General features: G+C 43.6%; 1 protein-coding gene across 2 annotated transcripts in view; it reads left to right on the plus strand.

Annotated features, from left to right (window-relative positions):
• SLC35D4 (solute carrier family 35 member D4) overlaps nt 1-21,178 on the plus strand; it is an 81,146-nt gene that overhangs the window by 36,636 nt on the left and 23,332 nt on the right. Inside the window, exons 11-14 of one of the 2 annotated variants that reach the window (XM_077810374.1) lie at nt 2,626-2,660; nt 4,398-4,467; nt 11,409-11,502; nt 12,101-12,383. In XM_077810374.1, coding sequence (XP_077666500.1) covers nt 2,626-2,660; nt 4,398-4,467; nt 11,409-11,502; nt 12,101-12,121 — 220 coding nt within the window. In that variant the 3' untranslated portion in view covers nt 12,122-12,383. Of the gene's footprint in view, nt 1-2,625; nt 2,661-4,397; nt 4,468-11,408; nt 11,503-12,100; nt 12,384-21,178 lie in introns of those variants that run through there. The other variant, XM_077810372.1, reaches the window with a different exon arrangement.

A 21,178-nucleotide genomic window follows, 5' to 3' on the forward strand; every position in this document is an offset into this window, starting at 1 on the left:
AAACATTGAGTCACAATTCCTTGCCAAGCTTTTGCCTGTGGAGAGGTAGCTGTGTGCCACTCCTTACACAGAATCCTAGAAATGTGGGGCTGGAAGGGACCTCAAGAGGCCATCTAGTCCACCACTCTCCATGATGAGGAAGGGTTAAATACACCCCGACCTGACAAATGTTTGTCTAACTTGTGCTTAAAAACCTGAAATGATGGCAATTCCATAGGCTGAGCAAAGGCTGAATTTGTTGTTCTTAATCTATTGGATGTTTGTCTGTGAAACTGAAGTGCCAGACAACAGACAGTCTCTGACCAAGAGAAACCTAGGACATAGAAGGGGAGGGGTGTTTTCAGGTTTTGATTCAAGTGTGTTGACGGAAAAATGTGTAAAGCCTGTAGAGTGCTCACCCACATTATAAGTGGCCTTAGGAAGAGTTGCTAGGCTTTCTCATTTATGAGCACAAAAAGCTGCACTGGATTTTTTTGCAATGATAAAAGGCAGCTTTGCAGGCATAAATTGCTTTTCTTGCTGACAAAACCGCCCCATAATCAGACAGAAAAGCATACAAGGTGCAGCCCAAAATAAAATGTTGTGGGTTTAGGAAAATTGTGGCGATCTAGTGCCTCTACTCCTTCTTCTCCCTGCCCTAAATTGTCTTTTTGGGAAGCCCCAGCTTCCTTCAGGCAGTGCCACAAGATGTCTACCAATGCCCAGTTGAGAACATAAATGCAGTGCAGCTTATTGCAGTTTTAACCCACTGGCTTAGGCTGCCACTTTCCCCAGTAAGATTTTTGTTTTCTTTGGATCTGAGCCTGGGATGTCGAAGGGTTATCAGTTCCCCTTGCTTGCAGATGAAGTTTCTTACCGAGGCAAACATATACACATTTCCTACTCTCCACAATCTTGTCAGTAAAATATGTACAAAGTAAAAACGGGGACTGTAGCACAGCCATAGCTCTTGCCACTGTTGCTGCAGCTTCATTTGTACTTCCATTCCCTTGTTGTGTTTCATATTGAGTAACAAGCAACAGGCCGTCACTTCCTTTGCTATGTTTACCAGCAGAATTGATAAGGTCAGTAAATTTGTGGAATTGGGGTTTATTTCTGGGTATCTAGTTTGGAGGCAGCAGCAGAGAATTACATACTGTGTGTCCAGCAGTCTAGAAACGTTGACTTTTTTGTGGCAAAACAGTGGTTTGTTAAAAATACAGATATTTAGACTTTGGACATTTTCCGCCAGGTTATATATACTTTAAGTACTTTGAAGAAAATGTTAAGCCTAAGCCACTTGACCATATCCTTTACATGTAATTTTCCCCTTTGCCTTGTGTGCTGCACTACTGGTTTCAGAGCCAGGACCCTCACCTCCACACCCTTTGGGACCTTAGTATCAACGTACGCCCTGCACCGGGCAGAAAAGCTCCATGCTTCATTGAACTCTAGTAAGACCCTGCTGCAGGCCCTGTCTTTGGCAGCCACAACTCCTTCTCATTTTGCAGGTCTCCATGGCTTTAGTGGTTGGGTTGGTACCTTGCAACTATCCTAGATCTGCCCTGGGACTGCAGGAGACCGTGGCAATTAATTGGTGGAAATTGTGATGCCTTCAGCATATCTTTTCACTGTCATAAATGCAGCGCCTACTAATGGTCAGTCAGGAAAAGGCATGGCCTGACCTCTGGCTGAACTGCTGCCCTCCATCTTTGTTGCTTTTCCTCCAGTGACCAGCATGGACAGCTGAATTGTTCCAGTTTGGAAGCAGCTAGAACTTGGCTTTGGAAGCATAGCTTCTTTGAAGCCATACAGCCACAGAATGTTTGCACATGGTGAAGGACCAATAATTCTGTAGTCTTTTGTCCTTGGAGACGGGATATTAACTGAACAACAGGGTGCTTTTCAAGAGAGACATTAGTATTGACTGGGAGTCCCTTCACCCCTTTAGTTTTGTGGTGTTGGCTCTGGTTATGCTAGTCTTAGAAGTCTGGCTGGGGCCTCACAAATCTTAGTTGAAAGGCCACAAAACCTAGAACCGGCCCTGACTGATTCTATAATTTATATATGCATGAAAATGTTCATTGATAAATATTCTTTAAAATTCCCCTTCCAGTGTTGTGAGTGTGTTTGGAACTCAGCAGTAAATAGCTTTAGAAAAGAAAACTAAATGCTGTTCGTTCTGCTGAGGCCAGGAGTTTCACTAGTATGCTCTTTCTTTATACATGTTTTAACTGTAACATGAATACTTGTTCCCTTCATCTAAGTGACATTTCATCTAAGTGTGACACTCACAAATATGGGAACACAGTGCTTGCACAAACACACATGTGGAACTGGATCCTTAATTTGCGCATGCAGTTACCACAATCATGCCCACAAATCATGTTTGCACACACAAGGTCAAAATTCACTCTTGTACAGAGAGCCAGCTCAAGGCTTATGCACTGTAGTCCCACCTAAGCTCCATTTTGATGACATAAGTGATCCAGAGGCCTGTGCTGTCCCATTGCATAGGGGGAGAACGTCACTCATTAATGAACAGTTAGGTGCACTGTCCATTTGTGGGCAGTTTGTTTGTACCCTCCTTTGTTCATAACTTTTGTATTCAATTTGTAGTAAAGTATATGTCTTTTCTTTTTTTAGCGTGGTGCTTTTGGCCTCTGTGTCCCATCCAGCAGGTAAAGTGAATAGAGAATGTGGTAACATTTATTTTTTTAGGGTTCTGGTTTGATTTTTTTTTTTAATGTATGCAGTTTAAGAACAGACTCTACATCCTGGTGCAAAATCTTGAAGAGTCAACAAGAAAACCACATGGAATTTCTTGCACAAAGGCCATGACAAAAGAACCATAGTAAACTTGTGTCAGGCCCTCCCACAGGGCTGAATCCTGCACCACTAGGAGGTTTGCTACTGAATTAACTGGGAGTAGGATCAGGACCATCTAGGCCATGATACAATGTTCAGAGAGGCGAGGGGAAAGGAGCCTATCACTGTGATATCTATGCACTGATATTTAATTGCATCTAATGGACTGTCATAAGGACCTTACCTGTCCTTTTCAAAAGAGCAGCATGGGACCCTGACTAACAGATACTGCAGACTATAGCCTGCATTTTAGCTGACTGGGGGCTAGTCCCAAGGATTAGCTGGTAGACTGCTCCCTTGAGACCAAGGCCTACCAGCCAGCCTGGATGCTGGGTTTCCTTCCTCATGCTCTTCTCAATGCTAAATAGAGGTCTCACTCTGCTGCTTGCACATAGAGTAAGGGGATCTCTTTTTTCACTATTCACTTCTCCTCTCCATCACAGCCCATGGTGGGATTTAGTCCTTCACTGTGGCCAAAGGGCCAACAATAAGTAATAATTCAGGGAGGTGAGGTATATTAGAACAGGGAACATAAGAATGGCCATACTGGGTCAGACCAAAGGTCCACCTAGCCCAGTCTGTCTTCTGACAGTGACCAATGCCAGATGCCCCAGAGGGAATGAACAGAACAAGAAATCATCAAGTGATCCATCCCCTGTCACCCATTTCCAGTTTCTGGCAAATTTGTGTTTTACTAGTCAAAGCAGTGATGGTGGAACCTGTCCATATTTCTTTATACAGAAGATTCAACCAGTCAGAAAGACAAAGGAAAAAGCATTTAAGAAATGAACAGGTACCGCTCTTCAGCTAGTGGGAGCTTTTGGTACTTTATAAAGCCACTGTGCCTGCTGTGTCCTCCCATCAGGAATTATGAAAGAGAAATTCCCAGTGAAATAGGCACACATTTTAAAAACTGAAGGGAAACACTTAAAGAATTTGTAGAGCTTGGAGGTAAGAGAACTCCAGACACTAGGCACTCCTGAGAGCTCTATGGGTCAGACTTCCTGGAAATGCAAATATTCACCAGCCCTACTCTGCTCATATTTGGAAGAACGTTTTTAAACCTCCTGACTTGCTGTTTGTGACAGAGTTCAAATTCCAGAGAGGGAAGCAGCCAATACATGTAAATGTTTCCTGTTGCACAGCATGGAACTAAAAGAATTAACTGACTTCAGTGGAAACAAATTCACCCCTGGGGGCCCTCCAGTAGAACTAGCGAATGTGGTGCATGCCTGGTCATTGGAAACTGCAGTGTCAACACAATCATTTATGTGCCATTAGAAACGTATTAGCCAAGAATACTTTTACATTTTCTACAATCCCTTCCCCCTTTTTGAACAAAAGGCAGGAACCAGCTAGAACTGAGAAAGTCAGGAATGAATCATTAATAACACTATAAATGTGGAAATCTTAGTAATTTAAAGAGTCAGGCAGCTGTAAAGGAATGTTAAACTAATACTGTAATGACTATTTAATTGCTGTTCCCTACTTGTTTGTAACTATGGGTATTTTTGCCAGTTTTCCACTGAGCATATTCCTTTGTTCCTCAGGTGATCTCTTCAGTGCCTTGGACTTTCCATTTCTGTACTTCTACAGATTTCACAGCAGCTGCTGTGCCAGGTAACCTCTCCATACTGGGGTGTGTGAATGCTTTTAGAATAATTGGTTCTGTCAACATCCAACCCTGACTCTCAGTTAAACACTTGTAAAACCTGAGTTAGATACAATAGTCTCTCTTGGCACAAGCCAGTAAAGCTGCAGAGCATTGACTTCCTCTGAAATGCCATCAAGGGCCTGAGATTCAAATTTGCCAGGGGTTGTTTCATCAGAGGGGGAAGGGGCATAGGTATGTGCAGTTTGGCCATGAGTGTTCCTAGCCACCATTAAAATAGTTTTACATACCATAGCAAAGCTTTGATAGACCCCATAGCATTGTAGGACTGGAAGGGACCTTGAGAGGTCTTCTAGTCCAGTCCCCTGCACTCATGGCAGGACTATGTGTTATCTTAGCATTTCTCAAACGCTTCCCAAATTGGATTAGGCCTTGTAAAACTTGCTGTTTATGGTGATTACAAGGCATTAGTCTTCAGCACTATATTAGTATGCATGGATTTATTTGCCTGTACACCTTGTTACTTGGCAGAATGGGTTAGTCGTGTAAAAGGTGAAGGCTGTAACAATTTTGAGTAGCAAAAGTTCACAGCCTAGTAATGTTATCCTGTGAGAATTACATTATTTATTCTAGACCTCCTTACTCTGCTGAAACTTGCAGTCTTCTCTTAATCTTCTGCTCTTTGTCCACTAGATCCATTAATATTTTTAGGTTGAATTTCAACTTTCATGCTAAGTGGTTAAAAAATAATTGTGATGTTTCTTGGGACTTTTCTTATTTTCTTTATTTGATCTTATTTACCTATTAAAAGGGTTGACATAATGTGAAAAACGATCACGATCCTAATGCTACAATTGATTTTCATGGGGTGGGGTGGGGGTGGAGAGAATGATCTCTTCCGAACTAACTCCTCTGTGTGGATGCTTGGTTCTGAAGTAAAAGTGACTTTAATGTGAGAGAAGAAATTATTTTGTAATCAAGTCACTTTTATCCCAGAATATAGTGTTAACATGGAGTTATTCCACAATAGTTATATGGTTTCTCATCCAGTAGACAAGACCCAGTTTCAAAGACTCTAGAGAATTGCAACTAGACCAGAGGAATAGTTGGGGAATATGGGCAGACCTCTCAATTGCTCTCTGGGTTCTCACTTTCATTTTTTTGAAAAGTAAGGCTATGTCTACACTGTACTTTTGTCATTAAAACCTTTGTTGCTCAGGGGTGTGAAGCGCCTCTCTTTCCCCCCCCCCCAACAATATTTTTAACAATGAAAAGTGCCGGTTTGGCTAGCGCTTTGTCAGCGGGAGACGCTCTCCCAGCGATGAAGCTACCGCCCCTTGTTGGGGGTGGTTTGAGGGTATGTTTACACTTGCAGAGTTTTTGTGCTGTAAGTTTCACTGGTGATAGGGAACCGGTGAAAGTAAAGCACCGGGTTGTGTACTTACTTCCTCAGGCATCACAGAGTGTTTACATTAGGAGCACTTCCATTGCCAATGAGAGCAGCGCTCTAGGGCAGCTATTCCATAGTGCAGCTCTCTCCATTTTGATGATGGGCCTTGTGGGAAGGTTGAGGGGGAGGAGGGGTGATTGTGGCGCATCCTGGGTCCCTGCACAGCCTCGTCTCCCCAAACACTGACCGGCTCCAGTAGCTCAGCATTGCTCCAAGCAGGGGATAGTTTGCTCCATGGAGCAGACATTGTTACCTGTCCAGATAAGTGAGCACTTGGCAAGAAAACAGGAAGGGGAGTTTCAAAGTTCCTGGGGAGGGATGGATGTCTGTTTACCTGGCAGCAGAAATGCAGGCTAGAGTGGTCACCTAGGCACTGTGGGATATCCCCTGGAGGCTAAAAGCTGTGTAAACAGGAAGAACCTGTTTTCACTTGCACATCACTGCAAAAGCATCACTGGTAAGAGCTCTATGCCTCTCGTGGAGGTGCTTTCCTTTTTGAGGTGAAATTTCTGAGTTTTACTGCAAAAAGTCATTGGTAAGTGTAGACGCTCCCATGGTTTCTGTGCAAAAAAGGGACTTTTTCCACTTTAAATGGCAAGTGTAGACATGCCCTTATTTTGTCGCTGGGACAGCTCTCCACTGGCGACAAAGAGCAGCTACACTGTGTACTTTACAATGGTGCGGCTGTAGCGGCACAGCTGCACTGTTGTCATGTGCGCAGTGTAGACATAACGTAAGTATAAAGCACTAGTGTGGACAGGCTCCGAGTGCTGGGATCCGCACTCCCAGCGCTCGGAGCGATTCCCCTCGTGGAGGTGGATTACCAGGAGAGCTCTCTCCCAGTGCTCGTGTGTGACCACACTCACACTTCAAAGCACTGCCGTGGGAGCACTCCCGCAGCAGCGCTTTGAAGTGTCTAGTGTAGACGTAGCCTCAGTGTCTAGCTGTTACGGTTCTGAAGAAAACCTTCACAAATGCAAAGTATAAACAATGCAGCAATGTCAGCTTGAGTGTGCAGAGTGCCTGGAACAATAGTTCTGAGGTGTAAACTGCCCTAAAAGCAGAACATCCGCAATATACCTGCCGTTTATCTTAGTGGGCATTTTATCTACCTCAAGATTTCTTTTTAAGAGGTGTCTTAAGAAGAAATGTTCCTGGGTTTCTCCTCGCACATAGCTACGCCTCCCTTTGTTGGTGCAGAGGCGTGTTCCTGAGAGATGGTTACAATCTTTTAGCATAGAGTAGTAGTGCTTAACCTTTTCCAGTCATGCCGCCCCCCACCATTAATGGAATCTGTCTGTGCCCCTCCCCGCAATACTGCACAGCCAAGGCTTCCTCAGCAGCAGAGCTTGAGCTGAAGATGGAGTTGTGGGCGGAACTGGGGATGGGGGAGGAGCTGGGCTGGGGCCAGAGCAGGGGGCAGCAGTGTGGGGGTCACATGCCCTTCCCCCAGATTGATACCTCTGGGGTGGATGTCCAGCAGTGAAGAGACAGCATGTCCCCTGGCAGTGGCACTCTGTGTGCCTGGGCAGCTCAGGGAGGGAGGAAGCAGCCGGGCAGCTATCTGCTGGCTGAGCAACTCCCGCACCCTTTGAGGCTGCTTCGCCTTCCCTGCTGCTAGGGGCCCACTGTTGGCTCTGCCTCCCCACCCCCAGACTCACTTCAGTGGATGGTCTGCAAAGCAAGCACCTCCCCAGGCTGTAGGGACACAGGGAGAGTGCTGTCTCCTTGCTGCTGGGTGTCCCCGCCAAGGGCACCCCAAGAAATCTGTGGGGAAGTGTGACCCTGCATGCTCCCTATATGGGGGGCTCTGGGAGTGGGAAGGGGCAGAGTGGAGCTGCAGCTGGGGTCAGAGCTGGTGTGGGGGCAGAGAGGGAGTGAGAGTGGAGCGAGAGTGGAGCTGGGCCTAGAGGCGGATTAGGACTGGGGCCTGAATGGGGTTGGAGGCAGAGCTGGTTTGGGGATGGAATGGGGCTGGAAGCATGGTGCTTCTTCCCTGCCCCCCGTGGGGGCTGGCCCCAGTCCTACCAGGCACCCCCCTGAATGTTCCTCTGTACCCCCCTAAGGGGGCACACCCCACACTTTGAGAACCATTGACATAGAGTATCACCATAGGTACTAAGCACTGTCCTTTCCCCTACCTATCTGTATTAACACCATAGCAATATCTGCTAATTGCAGGCCATACGTCTTGACATCACTAGCTCCAGCTATAGCCTCAGGGTTTTGTGGTTATGCTTCAATAGAATAAGGTTGCATTAACTCCTTCCTCTGTGCAGTTACAGTACTCTCTCCATTGTTTGGCGTATCAAGATACGGAAATACACATGTAGGGATAAATCCTGGTTTTTCCACAAGGGGCAGCACTTTGTTGTGCTGTCCCTGGAGCAGCCCAGCAGGGGGATCATGACTTGGGGAGTCACAATCTTCCTTCCTGCTGCTCCAGGGAGGGAGCGAACTGTGCTGGGTCTATAACTGATACAGTGTACACCCATGCCAGCGCAGCTGTACACTCTCCCACATATGTGCATGAGCACATTTGCTCTCTGTCATTCACCATGAGGGCACCTCCTCTTGGTTGCTCAGGGATTAACTTGTTCCAGGTCGGGCACCCATTCTGCCACTTGTTGCATACCTCGCTGTCTCTCTCTCTCTGCGATTCAGGGTGCTCTCCCTTTGTGGCTTGTCCCCCCCGGAGGTATCATACAAACTGTCTCTGGCAGTCTTCTCGTTCACTACCCAGACGGTGCCCCTTCCCCCATGGTTGGTAGGGGAACCTAGGCCCATCCTCTACTCTGAGTTCCAATTCAGGGACCCTCTAATCAGAAGCCAAAGTCTGCACTGTTTAAACCTTATTCCCTTTTTCCCTATATCATCTCACCTAGGTTTATTCCCTTCCTTTCTCTCTAAGGTCCAGAGGGTAGTTTCAGGCTCCCTGACTACAGCCCTTTCTGCTGCTAGCTTGCTGGCTTTATATGAGCCCTGCCTGTCCCTTCTTAGCTGGGCTCCATCATCATTCAGGGAATTACATAGGCCACCTAATTCCCCTCAGCTGTGGCCTATCTGGTTAATTGGCCCCTTCTCAGCCTCATTAGCCCCTTTAAGGCTAGTGTGAGGGTTAATACCCCATCACACTCTCCCATGCTGCTAGTGATGATGTCTTGCAACCCTTTATGCCCCTGGTCCATTGCACTAGCCAGGCCACAATTTGTTGCATAAATCTTTTTGAAGCAGTTCTTTGAATCCCTTCACTTCCCTGTCATTAGTTAACCCTAAATGGCTCTGTGAATTCTACAAAAGGTAGATTGTGCCAAACCAACCTGATCTCCTTCTTTGAGAAGGTAACAGATTTTTTAGACAAAGGAAACACAGTGGATCTAATTTACCTCGATTTCAGTAAGGCATTTGGTACGGTTCCACATAAGGAATTATTAGCTAAATTGGAAAAGATGGGGATCAATATGAAAATTGAAAGGTGGATAAGGAACTGGTTAAAGGGTCATACTGAAAGGTGAACTGTCAGGCTGGAAGGAGGTTACTAGTGGAGTTCCTCAGGGATTGGTTTTGGGACCAATCTTATTTAATCTTTTTATTACTGACCTTGGCACAAAAAGTAGGAATGCGCTAATAAAATTTGTGGGTGACACAAAGCTGGGAGGTATTTCCAATACAGAGAAGGATCAGGATATCAGACAGGAAGATCTGGATGACCTTGTAAACTGGAGTAATAGTAATAGGATGAAATTTAATAGTGAAAAGTGCAAGGTCATGCATTTAGGGATTAATTACAAGAATTTTTGTTATAAACTGGGGATGCATAACTTGGAAGTAACAGAGGAGGAGAAGGACCTCTGAGTATTGGTTGATCACAGGATGACTATGAGCCGCCAATGTGATATGGCTGTGAAAAATGCTAATGCGGTCTTGGGATGTATCAGGCGAGGTATTTCCAGTAGAGATAAGGAGATGTTAGTACCACCATACAAGGCACTGGTGAGACCTCATCTGGAATACTGTGTGCAGTTCTGGACTCCCATGTTTAAGAAGGATGAATTCAAACTGGAACAGGTACAGAGAAGGGCTACTAGGATGATCTGAAGAATGGAAAATCTGTCTTATGAAAGGAGACTCAAAGAGTTTGGCTTGTTGAGCCTAACCAAAAGAAGACTGAGGGGAGATATGATTGCTCTCGATAAATATATCAGAGGGATAAATACCGGAGAGGGAGAGGAATTGTTTAGGCTCAGTACCAGTGTGGACACAAGAACAAATGGATATAAACTGGCCATCAGGAAGTTTAGACTTGAAATTAGACGAAAGTTTCGAACCATCAGAGGGGTGACGTTCTGGAATAGCCTTCCAAGGGGAGCAGTGGAGGCAAAAGACATATCTGGCTTCAAGACTAGACTAAGCTTGATAAGTTTATGGAGGGGATGATATGATGGGATAGCCTAATTTTGGCAATTAATTGAACTTTGTCTGTTAACGGTAAATATGCCCAATGGCCTGTGATGGTATGCTAGATAGGGTGGGATCTGAGTTACTACAGAGAATTGTTTCCTGGGTGTCTGGCTCATGAGTCTTGCCCACATGCTTCGGGTTTAGCTGATTGCCATATTCGGGGTCGGGAAGGAATTTTCCTCCAGGGCAGATTGGCAGAGGCCCTGGGTTTTTTTCGCCTTCCTCTGTAGTATGGGGCACGGGTCACTTGCTGGAGGATTCTCTGCACCTTGAAGTCTTTAAACCATGATTTGAGGACTTCAGTAGCTCAGACATAGGTCAGGGGTTTGTTACAGAAGTGGGTGGGTGAGATTCTGTGGCCTGCATTGTGCAGGAGGTCAGACTAGACAATCATAATGGTCCCTTCTGACCTTAAATTCTATGATTCTATGAATTCACCTCATCTGTCAGTTAAGAGCATCAGGATGTCTTATTCCACAACACTACAGATTTATTAATTTATTTTTATCTACCATAATTGAAGATACATTTGACATTTTAATTTGAATTTTGTCTTTAGGAAGATTAAGCAACATGGCAATATTAGAAACTGAAATTCTCCAGTGGTTGTTTCAGCTCAAGCAATCACAGAAGTTGGACTGAGTGAGAATATGGGCCAAATATATATGTCTGGCTCCCATTGAAATCTTGAATGATTTGAATTAGAGCCATTGGAACATCAGAATTTGACTTCACGTTTCCAGTCACCTGTAGAGCATGGATTATGCTAGTGCATTTTGGCACCCATTAAAGACCAAGCATGAGCTCATAAAATGTTCTTACTTATACTGCAGCCCCTGACTGGAAAAAAAAACAGGGTCTTTTGGACATAAAATAAGTTCTTTGTCTACCAAATCACCTACTCCAGTTCTTGATCAACACTACCTGTTTGTTTAGTTTTGTAATAGGAAAAGAGATACCAAGAAACCTGTAAGATTCTGGCTAATAGAAGCTGAGAGAATTCTCTTTAATAATGAAAGCTTTTTCAACCCTTTACAGTGGACTGTTGGGATTCTTTCTGATGTTGCACACAGTGAAGCTAAAAAGCATCACATCCTCTTGGCAATATGCAGCCTGGAGTTTCCTTGCAAAGGTAAGAGAGAGACCATCAGCTGAACTTGGAGGATCTCTATTTCCCGTGGGTAAACTGTGAGCTAGTTGAACCTCCATATCCCTGTTCTTCCCCCAGCCATTCTAATTAGACACAAGGTGCATCTGTCTATTTCATCCCGCACATAGCAGAGCTCAGGCAGCCCGTATCAGTCACCTGTGACTACCCCCAAAATAATGGGCCATACCAACTGAGAATCTGACCTACTGGCTCCAAGCACTGCAATTAGATACAAGAAATACCACTTGTGGAAAGTGAGATACTGCTGCTGAGAACGACATTGGTGTCTGCCAGCAATTGTTTCCCGTGTTGTCTCTTCCTTTCTGGAAGCACTGGTTTTCAGAACCACAAAGCCAAAACCTGGACCCATAGAAGCCAATGTCACAACTCCCTTTGGCTTCTGTGGGGGCAGAATTTGGCCCATTGTCATCTGATGGCAACCGTATCAAGGGCTATTTTGACAATGAACTGAAAGAGTGGTGGGTGAACAAGGGGTTTTAAATAAACCAACTATCCTGTTTTCTTTGTGCTGATTGATGCTATCTGTCCCCTTCTGAGGGGGATGTGTTTTCTTGGTCAGAGCTATTCTAGACCCAGATGAACCAGTCTTACTTTTTATGCAACAGCAGTAAGGATCCACAGGGGCACAACAAGGTTCCAGTAACCTCCATATTACGCCCCCATCCAGAGAAGGGGGAAGTGTTCACATAATGTCCTAGTAGCGCAATGCTTTTTGCCAAGAGAGGGAGCTACACTATGACATCCCCGTGAAAATGAACAAAACTCCATTCTCTGCTGCGCTGAAGAACAATGTCTGATTAATTGCAAGTTTATTTATACCACATGAAATGTACAGGAAAAGATTACAAAATGACCCTTCCCTGGGTGACTGTTGCAATAAAGTTAATTAAAAAAAACCAAAAACCTGAAATGGGTGATTCTTGCATTGAGTAGCTAATGGCTTAACTGTTAAACTATCCAGAGTATATAAAGTCAGAAGAGCTGGTCTGACTCCCATTTCCTATATGTAAATTACCCAGTTTAATCATTACCATGTGTGATACTCTGAAGCCTCAACTCCCCTGAGCAGTTTGTCCTCAAGTTTTTCCCACTAAAATGAATGAAACTGCTTTTTTAATGGATTTATATAATACATTTGTTTACAAATTGCAATAAAATGACTCCTCAGTCTTTGTTCTGGTGGCTGTGGGAAAGGAGTGTCACTGTTTTTGTATTAAGTATTTCTGAAGTCTGTCTCAGTAAAACTCTGCTAGTCCCATGGCATTTCTTGTTGGCTTGAATTTCTCCTAGGAGCTCTAGGAAGAGTCTGGCTGTGGAGGTTTTAGTGCCTTAACCTTCTTGTTGTTCTTTGGTAGCAAGTCAATTGATTTAAAGCTTGCTGTTGAAATATTATGTACTTGGCAGAGGTGCATGCTACATGGGAATAGCGAACCCTGTTAGTTAATATTGTGCATAAGGAGAACAGGTTCTACGTGTGGTGTTTTTGAAGTATCAAAAGATAGGAGGATGAGAAGTAGTGGGAGATGTTATTGTAAAGCAGACGTGAGCCTTCCGCAGCTGAAATGGGTCAGAGCCTCAAAATCTGTATTGGGATCAAAGCTTTCCCAAAGTTCAGGGATGTTTAGATTTGGGGGCTTTGTTCAGAGCCAGCTCTAGATGTAGCCTTCACAAAATATGGTCATACTATTGTTGTCAAAGGAGTTTCACCAACTTACGCTAGCTAAAGATATAGCCCTAAACTTTCATGGTCATTTAGTCAACGTTTGTTTTCTTGAAATCAGCCCATAAAGGTTAAGTTTGTTTGCATTAAAGTTTTTTTTATCCAAAACAAAATAACTATTTAAAGGAGAAAATGAGTTTTCTTACCTTTTTGTAACCTTTATTGCAATGTCTATACTGTTGCTCAATAGTCATTTATAGCCTGGTCCTGAATATAAAGAGGACGCAGGTACATGTGGTATGTCCAGCTCCAATTAATAATGATACAACTGGTACATTGCATTTCTGTAGTGCCTTTCATCCAAGAGTCTCAAAGCACATTACCAGCATGGTATTAAGCCTCACAGTACCCTTCTGAGGTATGTAAGCAATACATACAGACCACTGCTGAAGTGCAGCCACCTCTAGGGTGCAACTCAGCAGCTGCTTAACAAAATATAGAAATATTACCCAACAGTTTTGGGAGAGGAAGAAGAAGAAAAGACTATTTTATACCAATAGTTCTGTGAGGGGCGAGGGGTGGATAGTCAGAATATAATTACTTGAACTGGAATTTAGCCAGACCAGTGGAGTTAATACACCAAGTCTTATAAAATTGTCATGGGATATGTCATGACCACAAGAGCTCAGGACTCTGGTTTGATGTTTCATCTGAAGGATGGCTCCTATGGCATCGTATTGCCATCCAACACTGTGCAGGACATTGGTTTAACTATCGACTCATTTGGAAGAGAGAGACCTACCGAATCACCAGCAGTACTTCCCGTGGCAGCTAGGTGTCCTTTGGAGGTCGTCCAACCTTGGCCAGCATGTGAGGATTGAGTGGATCACAGCACAAGATACCATAGCGGCAGATTCAGATTAGCCTTACCTAACATTGTAAAATGTATTTTAGCCACACTTTTAATATTCTTTTAAAAATGACAGAGAAGAGGAAAGAAAGTTAATGTAAATAGGAAATAATAGAAACTATTTAAAACTAGACACACAAAATGAGGGAGATGTGGCCATGGTTGTAAGTTTTCCCTTCCCCCTCCACTGGATCTCAGCAGCAGCAGCAGCAGCAGCATTATATTCCCACACAAGCATTTTTCTTGGACTGAGTTGTGCCCCAAGTCATCCCCTTAAACTCTCAGACTGACTGGAGTTTTCACCAGCAGTTGGAAAGAAGCAGCAGTTCAGGCCAGAATGTGTTTGTCTTGAGAATTAGCCAAGAAAGGAGAGTGCTGTAGTCCTCTGATAGCAGCTCAGGCCCCGAAAGAGGTTCAGAGAATCAAGAATCTGTTTTCCATTTGGATGCTTTGTACCTATGTGACTGGTGATACATTTCTTCTTAAGCATTGATGTACCAATATACCATCCATGATCCCTAAAGAGTCCTGCTTCACAGATACAGTGAGACGTTCTTTATGCAATCTACGTATCTGGTCTCCTTGTCTATTTATTTTCATTCAGTTCAAAACTGGACTAGGGGCATAACTTGATTTTTAATATACTTTGACTGTCTGCAGCAACTTAGTCACCACAGGAGGTTTTTCAGGTTCTTCGGTCTGGAACAACTGTTCAAGAGAGAAGGTGGGCGAGGTCATATCTTTTATTGGATCAACTTCTGTTGGTGAAAGAGAAAAGCTTTTGAGCAGAGCTCTTGTTCAGGTCTGGCCCAGAAGTCAAGTCTAATAAAAGACATTACTTCACTCACCTTGTCTCTCTACTATCCTGGGACCAACGTGGCTACAACCACACTGTAACAACTGTTGACAGTTCTGGTGTTGACGCATTGCTGAGTACCTCAGCATCAGTCTGCATGTACACTCTGTGGTATTCATACTGATAAATGCACTCTGCACATTCAGAGTAAAAGCAAATACTGTGTGTATTAGTCATAGCTGTATAGACACGTGAGAAACATTGAGAAGCGTCCATAAAAACAAAAACTACCTTTAAGATGTACAAAGATGGAATCCTTTGTCTCTGTTTTGGATTGATTTACCCCCAGAAGAACAAGAATTTGAAGATATGTTGAGACTGCATGTTTTAATTCACAAAATATGTTCGTATCATGGGTCATATATTGGAATGAAAAACCAGAGTCACTCGTATACACAAACTGAAACATCTGGTGAGAACTCTAATGAGCTCTAATAGTGCTGTCAGTGAGGTTTATTTAGATTAGGGCTGTTAATCTGTATTGAGAGATTAAACATGTTGGGCCTCTAGGAATTAGGCGACAGCCGCAGTTGAAATTGTTGAGTTAGGAGGAATAATGTCATTGCTTCTCAGTGCTATATTTGATCAATGCTCTGAGTTTATGGGAATGTAAGCATGTCAGATTATATACAGCTATCTGATTAATATTTTGGTCAACTGTTGTAGGTTTGGCCTCTACCCAGAAGGTCCCAACTGAATTAGTCTATTGCGAAGAGGAGGATGGGGAATAGATTTTGGATGCTTCCTTTTCTTTCTCCTTCCTCCCAAGGATAAAAAAATGAATATAATCTAATTGAAGTCAAACTGCATTGGCTCTTCTACTGGCTTCTTGTACTCTGACTGCGAAGAGTTACTGTAATCTCATTTGAAGATTGTAATTGCCTTCTCTGTCTCCCCAGATCCCAACTCTACAGGCTGCAGTGTATGCAGACTGCTGCTGTTAGCTATTTCACACACAAAAGAAGCACAATCCTATCACCCCTGTCATCGGACAGCTGCACTAGCTCCTTATTCATTATTACTGGATATATTTGCCCCAGGTTACCTCATGGGCTTGTCTCTTTCTACGCCCTTCCCCAATCCCTCTTATGGCTCATACTGGCTGCCAGACATGGCTTTAGTACTTTTGTGGGGCTTCTGGAACAATATCTTGGTTTTCTCACCTCCAGATATAACTGACTCCAGCCTGGTGTGATCATAGCACTGTGCACAGAGCCGGCCTAAAGCGTTTGGAGAGGGTTAGTGAGCTGGTTCTTTAGGATGCACCCCAAAATGAATAACTTTGCTTTGTACGTGTGTGTTTTATGCCCTTACAGACTCGCGCTGAGGAAGTGTAGCACAGATCCATGTTCTTTTCAGCTCCAAAAAATGGATGATATCTGTTTACATTTGAAGGCTATCTACAAACAGTAGGATGACCATATGTCCCATTTTGGCTGGGACGGTCCCTTTTTTTAAGCCCTGTCCTGGGCGTCCTGACTTTTTTGGCAAAATTGGGCATTTGTGCAATTGTCTTGCTGACTTGATCAGTTGACAAGAGTAAATGGGACAAATGCCCACTTTTGTCAGACAGGTGGGGTGCAGTAAGGAGGAATGTGCGAGGGGGTGAGTGGAGATGCCAGCCTTGCACAGGGCGGGGTGGCAGAGCTCAGGTGGGGGACAGGCAGGGCTCAGGCAAGTGGCTTGGGCCAGCTTTCGTAGTATATCAGGGTTGGAAGGGACCTCAGGAGGTCGTCTAGTCCAACCCCCTGCTCAAAGCAGGACCAATCCCGCAATTTTTGCCCCAGATCCCTAAATAGCCCCCTATAGCCCCCCTCAAGGATTGAACTCACAACCCTGGGTTTAGCAGGCCAATGCTCAAACCACTGAGCTATCCTCCAGGGGGTGGGGCAGGGGAGGGCTCGGGCCAGCCCCGTGCAGTGTTCCATTTTCCCTTTGGGAAATATGGTCACCCTAACAAACAGGAAGGAGCTATTACTGTGCTTTGTTTTTTTTTTAAAAGAAAGCCAAGATTCTCCCAGACCTGGGGGGCCCATGGCCATGAGCTTCATGAAGCCCAAAATCTAGCTCTGCTTGCTGCCTCTCCATTTCTTCACACAATCTAATGGCCAAAGGCATTCTCTGCTGGTGTTCCAGCCATCTGGAACAGCAGCTCTAGTACCAAGGAAAGCAAGACAGATTTCTGAATCACTCTGCCTTATGAACGTTTCACTGTCTTTGAACCTCCCCTAAAATGTCTTTCTCTCGCTCCTGTGCCTCTTAATTTTCCTGTTGCTGTGCTATTAGTTGTTGTTTAGCTCTATAGCTGAATTAACACTGTAAAATATTATGGGTCAGGTTGTGAACCCCTTATTCCTGCTGATATGTAGTTACTCACAGAAGAAGTCCTTTCAAAGGTAATGGATGCACATGGGTCAGTCCTAGTGAAGTCAGTAGAACCACTGGTGTAACAAATTTCCCGCCAGTGGGCCTAAAGGGTTCACAAACTGGCCCTGTGTGATCACTTGTGTAAAAGCTTATACAAAATAATGTTGTGTTATACTGCACTTGACCAGTCAGTGTTACAGATTAAAGTATACTTTCCTCTTGGTGTACAGGTATACTCAAACTAACGTAAGAGCAGCTCTTGCTGACAGTCACCTTTTTTCCTTGGTTTGGAACTTATAAAATTGCTTATACAAGAACTGAATAAACTCTGACTGGAGTTTTATCTGTACTATATATTACCTTTAGCCACGGTATAGTGCAAAGTATAAGAATCTTGCTCCCAACCTCACGCCCTGATCTGGAAGAACTGTGTAGTGATGTGCCCAGAATGTGGGGGAGAGAGAGAATTTTGTATAACTCTTCATCAGCCTCTTCTGCCAAGTGCCTTGAGTGGCACAGATGTGAGCCGTGTCTACCTTTCAGTTAGAGAGTGAGTTTCCATGCTCTCAAGGCTTCAGGTGTGCAGAGAAGAGCCAAGTAGAAGAAGGGATTACAGGGAAAATAGGAAGATTTTTGCAAGTTAACTTCTTCCATCTCTAACATATATATCATCCTCAGTCTTACTAATCATAGAGGTAATGTCATCCATTTACTTTGTATGGAATATATTCCATCTGTGATGGCACATGGGTAACTTCTGTTGAAATCAGTGGGAGCTAGACATGTGCATCAAAGAGAGAATTTTACCCTGTATATCTAAGCTGAATTTAACTAACAAACAAGGCAATCGGTGAGCCTTTAATAGAATCTTAAAGGTCTATAAAAAGCAGTGTTGATGCAGATCACTTCTTGCAACCAAAACAGTATAGGTTTTCTGGTTGTTTCCATGGAGATAACTTGACAGTCGTGTTATAGCATCCACCACTAATTATACACTGAAATTTCTAGGAATACTTCAGAACAGTCTCCATAACAACCCCTCAGTGTATAACATGACCATTAAGCTAAATGGAGTATGGCCCTTGGGCATTTAAAATACAGTCATAACAGGGAGTCCCTTTTATAAGAATAACTGAAATCTTTGGGGATTTGAAATCTCTCAAGAATGGAAAATGTTAATACGTACGTTAAAGGGCTTCATATTTTGTAAGGATGTGTAAAAGTTATTAATTACACAGTAAGCATCCATATAAAATACACACGTGGCTATATGGCTTTTAGGTGTGGTGTTGATATATAGCTAACTACGGAAGCATGTAGGAGAATATAGTTATACACCGCTACTTGGTGCAGCATTGTCATACAAGCAAGATGCAAGTTTTAACCTGTGCTCAGTACTGTAATTTACTTTTCCAGTATGAGCAGACATAAATCCTGAGGGTTGGGCAGAGGAGATGCTCTTTAATGGTCACTGTTCATTTAGCCATAACCATATCCATTTGAAATGCTCACTGCACACTTTATTAAATGCAAGATAACCTCCAGGGAGCATAGATGCTAGCTTGAAATATGACACCATTAGGTACCTTCCACCCCACTACTGCCCTTTCCCATATACACACCATGTCTCCTTTCATATATTCAAGGGCAGCAGAGGGTGACACAGTTTAAAGAGAATCTGTCAGAAGCTGATACGGTTTTGAATTGCAGAGGAAACTGAGCTTATTGGTTCCTATGCATAATAGCTCCCCACTCACCCTTTTTTTTATTTAGTCTCCCTGAGTTAGTTATATATGGAGAGCTAAAGCTGAACAATGAATCATGAGTGTAAGTGGCAAGGAGAAGACAAGTACTGGCTTGGAAATAGTTTCCACTGCTAATATCTGTGCCAGAAGGATGGAGGACTAAGTACTAAATAATATGCTAACGTTGAAGATTTCAAAGGTACCTGAGTTATAACATACATTTGAAAGGAATTCAATGAGCAAAACATACCACATCACACTCCTCTTCCATTGGCCCCCCGTTCATTTCAGGCTGGAATTTCTCCAGACTACCTCACTGACTTCAAGCCTAAGCCTGAGGGGGACCACATCTCTCATTGACTTCAGTGGGTATTTCAGGTGATCAGCTTCGCTTGGGATCAGGCCCCTGGTCTCTCTCTCTAAGTCCCTGTTTCTTCAGACACACCTCACTAGTGTTGGTAGGAGACTGCTTGTTGCAGCTCTTGCCACCTGGAACAAGTCTCCTGTATCTTTCTGGCTCGTCACCTATCCAGCTATTTCCCAAATCTCCTCTGAAAAAGTCCCACCCCTCCCCCCTACCACTGCTTGCATTTCTTAATTTTCTTTTCCCTCTATTATTTAAGAACCAGATTATAGTACTTTGCCCCTCTTGGGGTCCGTGTGGAGCCACATGGCCCCTGGAGAGTCAGCATAGATGAATGGCTTGAGTTCCAGGCATACAAACTATCCCTGAAATCCCCAATGTACAGGGGACTTATGCAGCCTGCTCACTTTCCAATGTCTGGCTGGCCCTGTGGGCTGACATAATGGGGAGTGGGGTAAGTCCCTGTCTCCTACCCATTCTGTTTACAATGAATTGCTCCCTTGAGGGTGCTAGGAGGGAACAATCCTTACACTTCCTTGATTGTAGGGCTGTTGTTCCCAGTCCTTGCTGGGGGAATGTGGTGGGGGCTGGAACAAGACGCTTTGTCCATGCTTGTCTCTATCCTCACATGCATGAAAAATCCAAGGACGGTTCAGTCCCAACTCTGTAATATACCTGGGATGGTGTGTATGAGAGACACTATTCAGAATGAGTTGAGTTGTATTAACATTTTTGGAAGTGTTGAAAAAAATACCAAATTCTTGATGGTTCCTGACAGAATATTTTTTTTAACCTTCTGTATGCACCCAATGATTATATGGCACTTTGTTTTTTCATGGAAAATTTAAACTTTCAAGAACCCCCACTTTTCCTTGCAGTCTTGAGCATCATCATCATAATAATAAATAATGATGATGATAGCATGTTAATTTCTTTCCATTACATCAGCAGTAAAGCAGCATAAACACCACCAGAAAGTGGCAATAGAGAGACTGGAGTTCTCTTATTGTCGGGTTTTATGGAAAGAGGTCAGCAAAGAAATTAGTTATCTGGTCTGGGAATTGTTTGTTCATGAATTAGGTTCTCCCAAAGGAGCCATGAGATGGGAAATATAGTAGGAAATGGACTTTTAACACACATTTAAATATTCCCAAATGTGTGTTTTGCAGGAGAGGGTAGAGAGGTTGATGGAAATTTGCTATTTTGGTTAGTGGATTTTTTAAAAACCAGATTATGCATCCTTAACTTTCTTGTGCTGTTGCCAATACTATTGACCTCCCTCGCAGAGTGTTCTGTGTTGCAGAAATATGATAATTCAATAGTTGTGAAACACTGACATCAGCCAGTTAAGGTGTTTATGCATACTGTGAAATCAGAAACAAAACAGTGCACCCCTGTTGCTCGTTGTCTCTAGCTTTTCACAGTTAAAATATTTCTTTAACACAGGTGGCTTGGTAGAGGCTGGCAATATTTCTGAATGCCAAGCCAATCAAATTCATGATATCAACTAGCGTGTAAAGCATCAGTAATGAGAGGAGGGGCTGGGATTTGTTGAGGGCATGCCTCTTCCAGGGGCCCTTATCCTGCAAGATGCTGCGCACTCTGACGCTGATCCAGCAAAACACTTAAGCATGTGCTTAAATTTAAGCATATGACTAGTCCCATGAGAGACCACAGATTAAAATTATTTTAAGTCTTTGAACTTGATAAAAAAAATACAAATGGAAGTTTTCAT

Source organism: Eretmochelys imbricata, chromosome 2 (assembly GCF_965152235.1).
Source record: "Eretmochelys imbricata isolate rEreImb1 chromosome 2, rEreImb1.hap1, whole genome shotgun sequence".
Lineage (NCBI taxonomy): Eukaryota > Metazoa > Chordata > Testudines > Cheloniidae > Eretmochelys > Eretmochelys imbricata.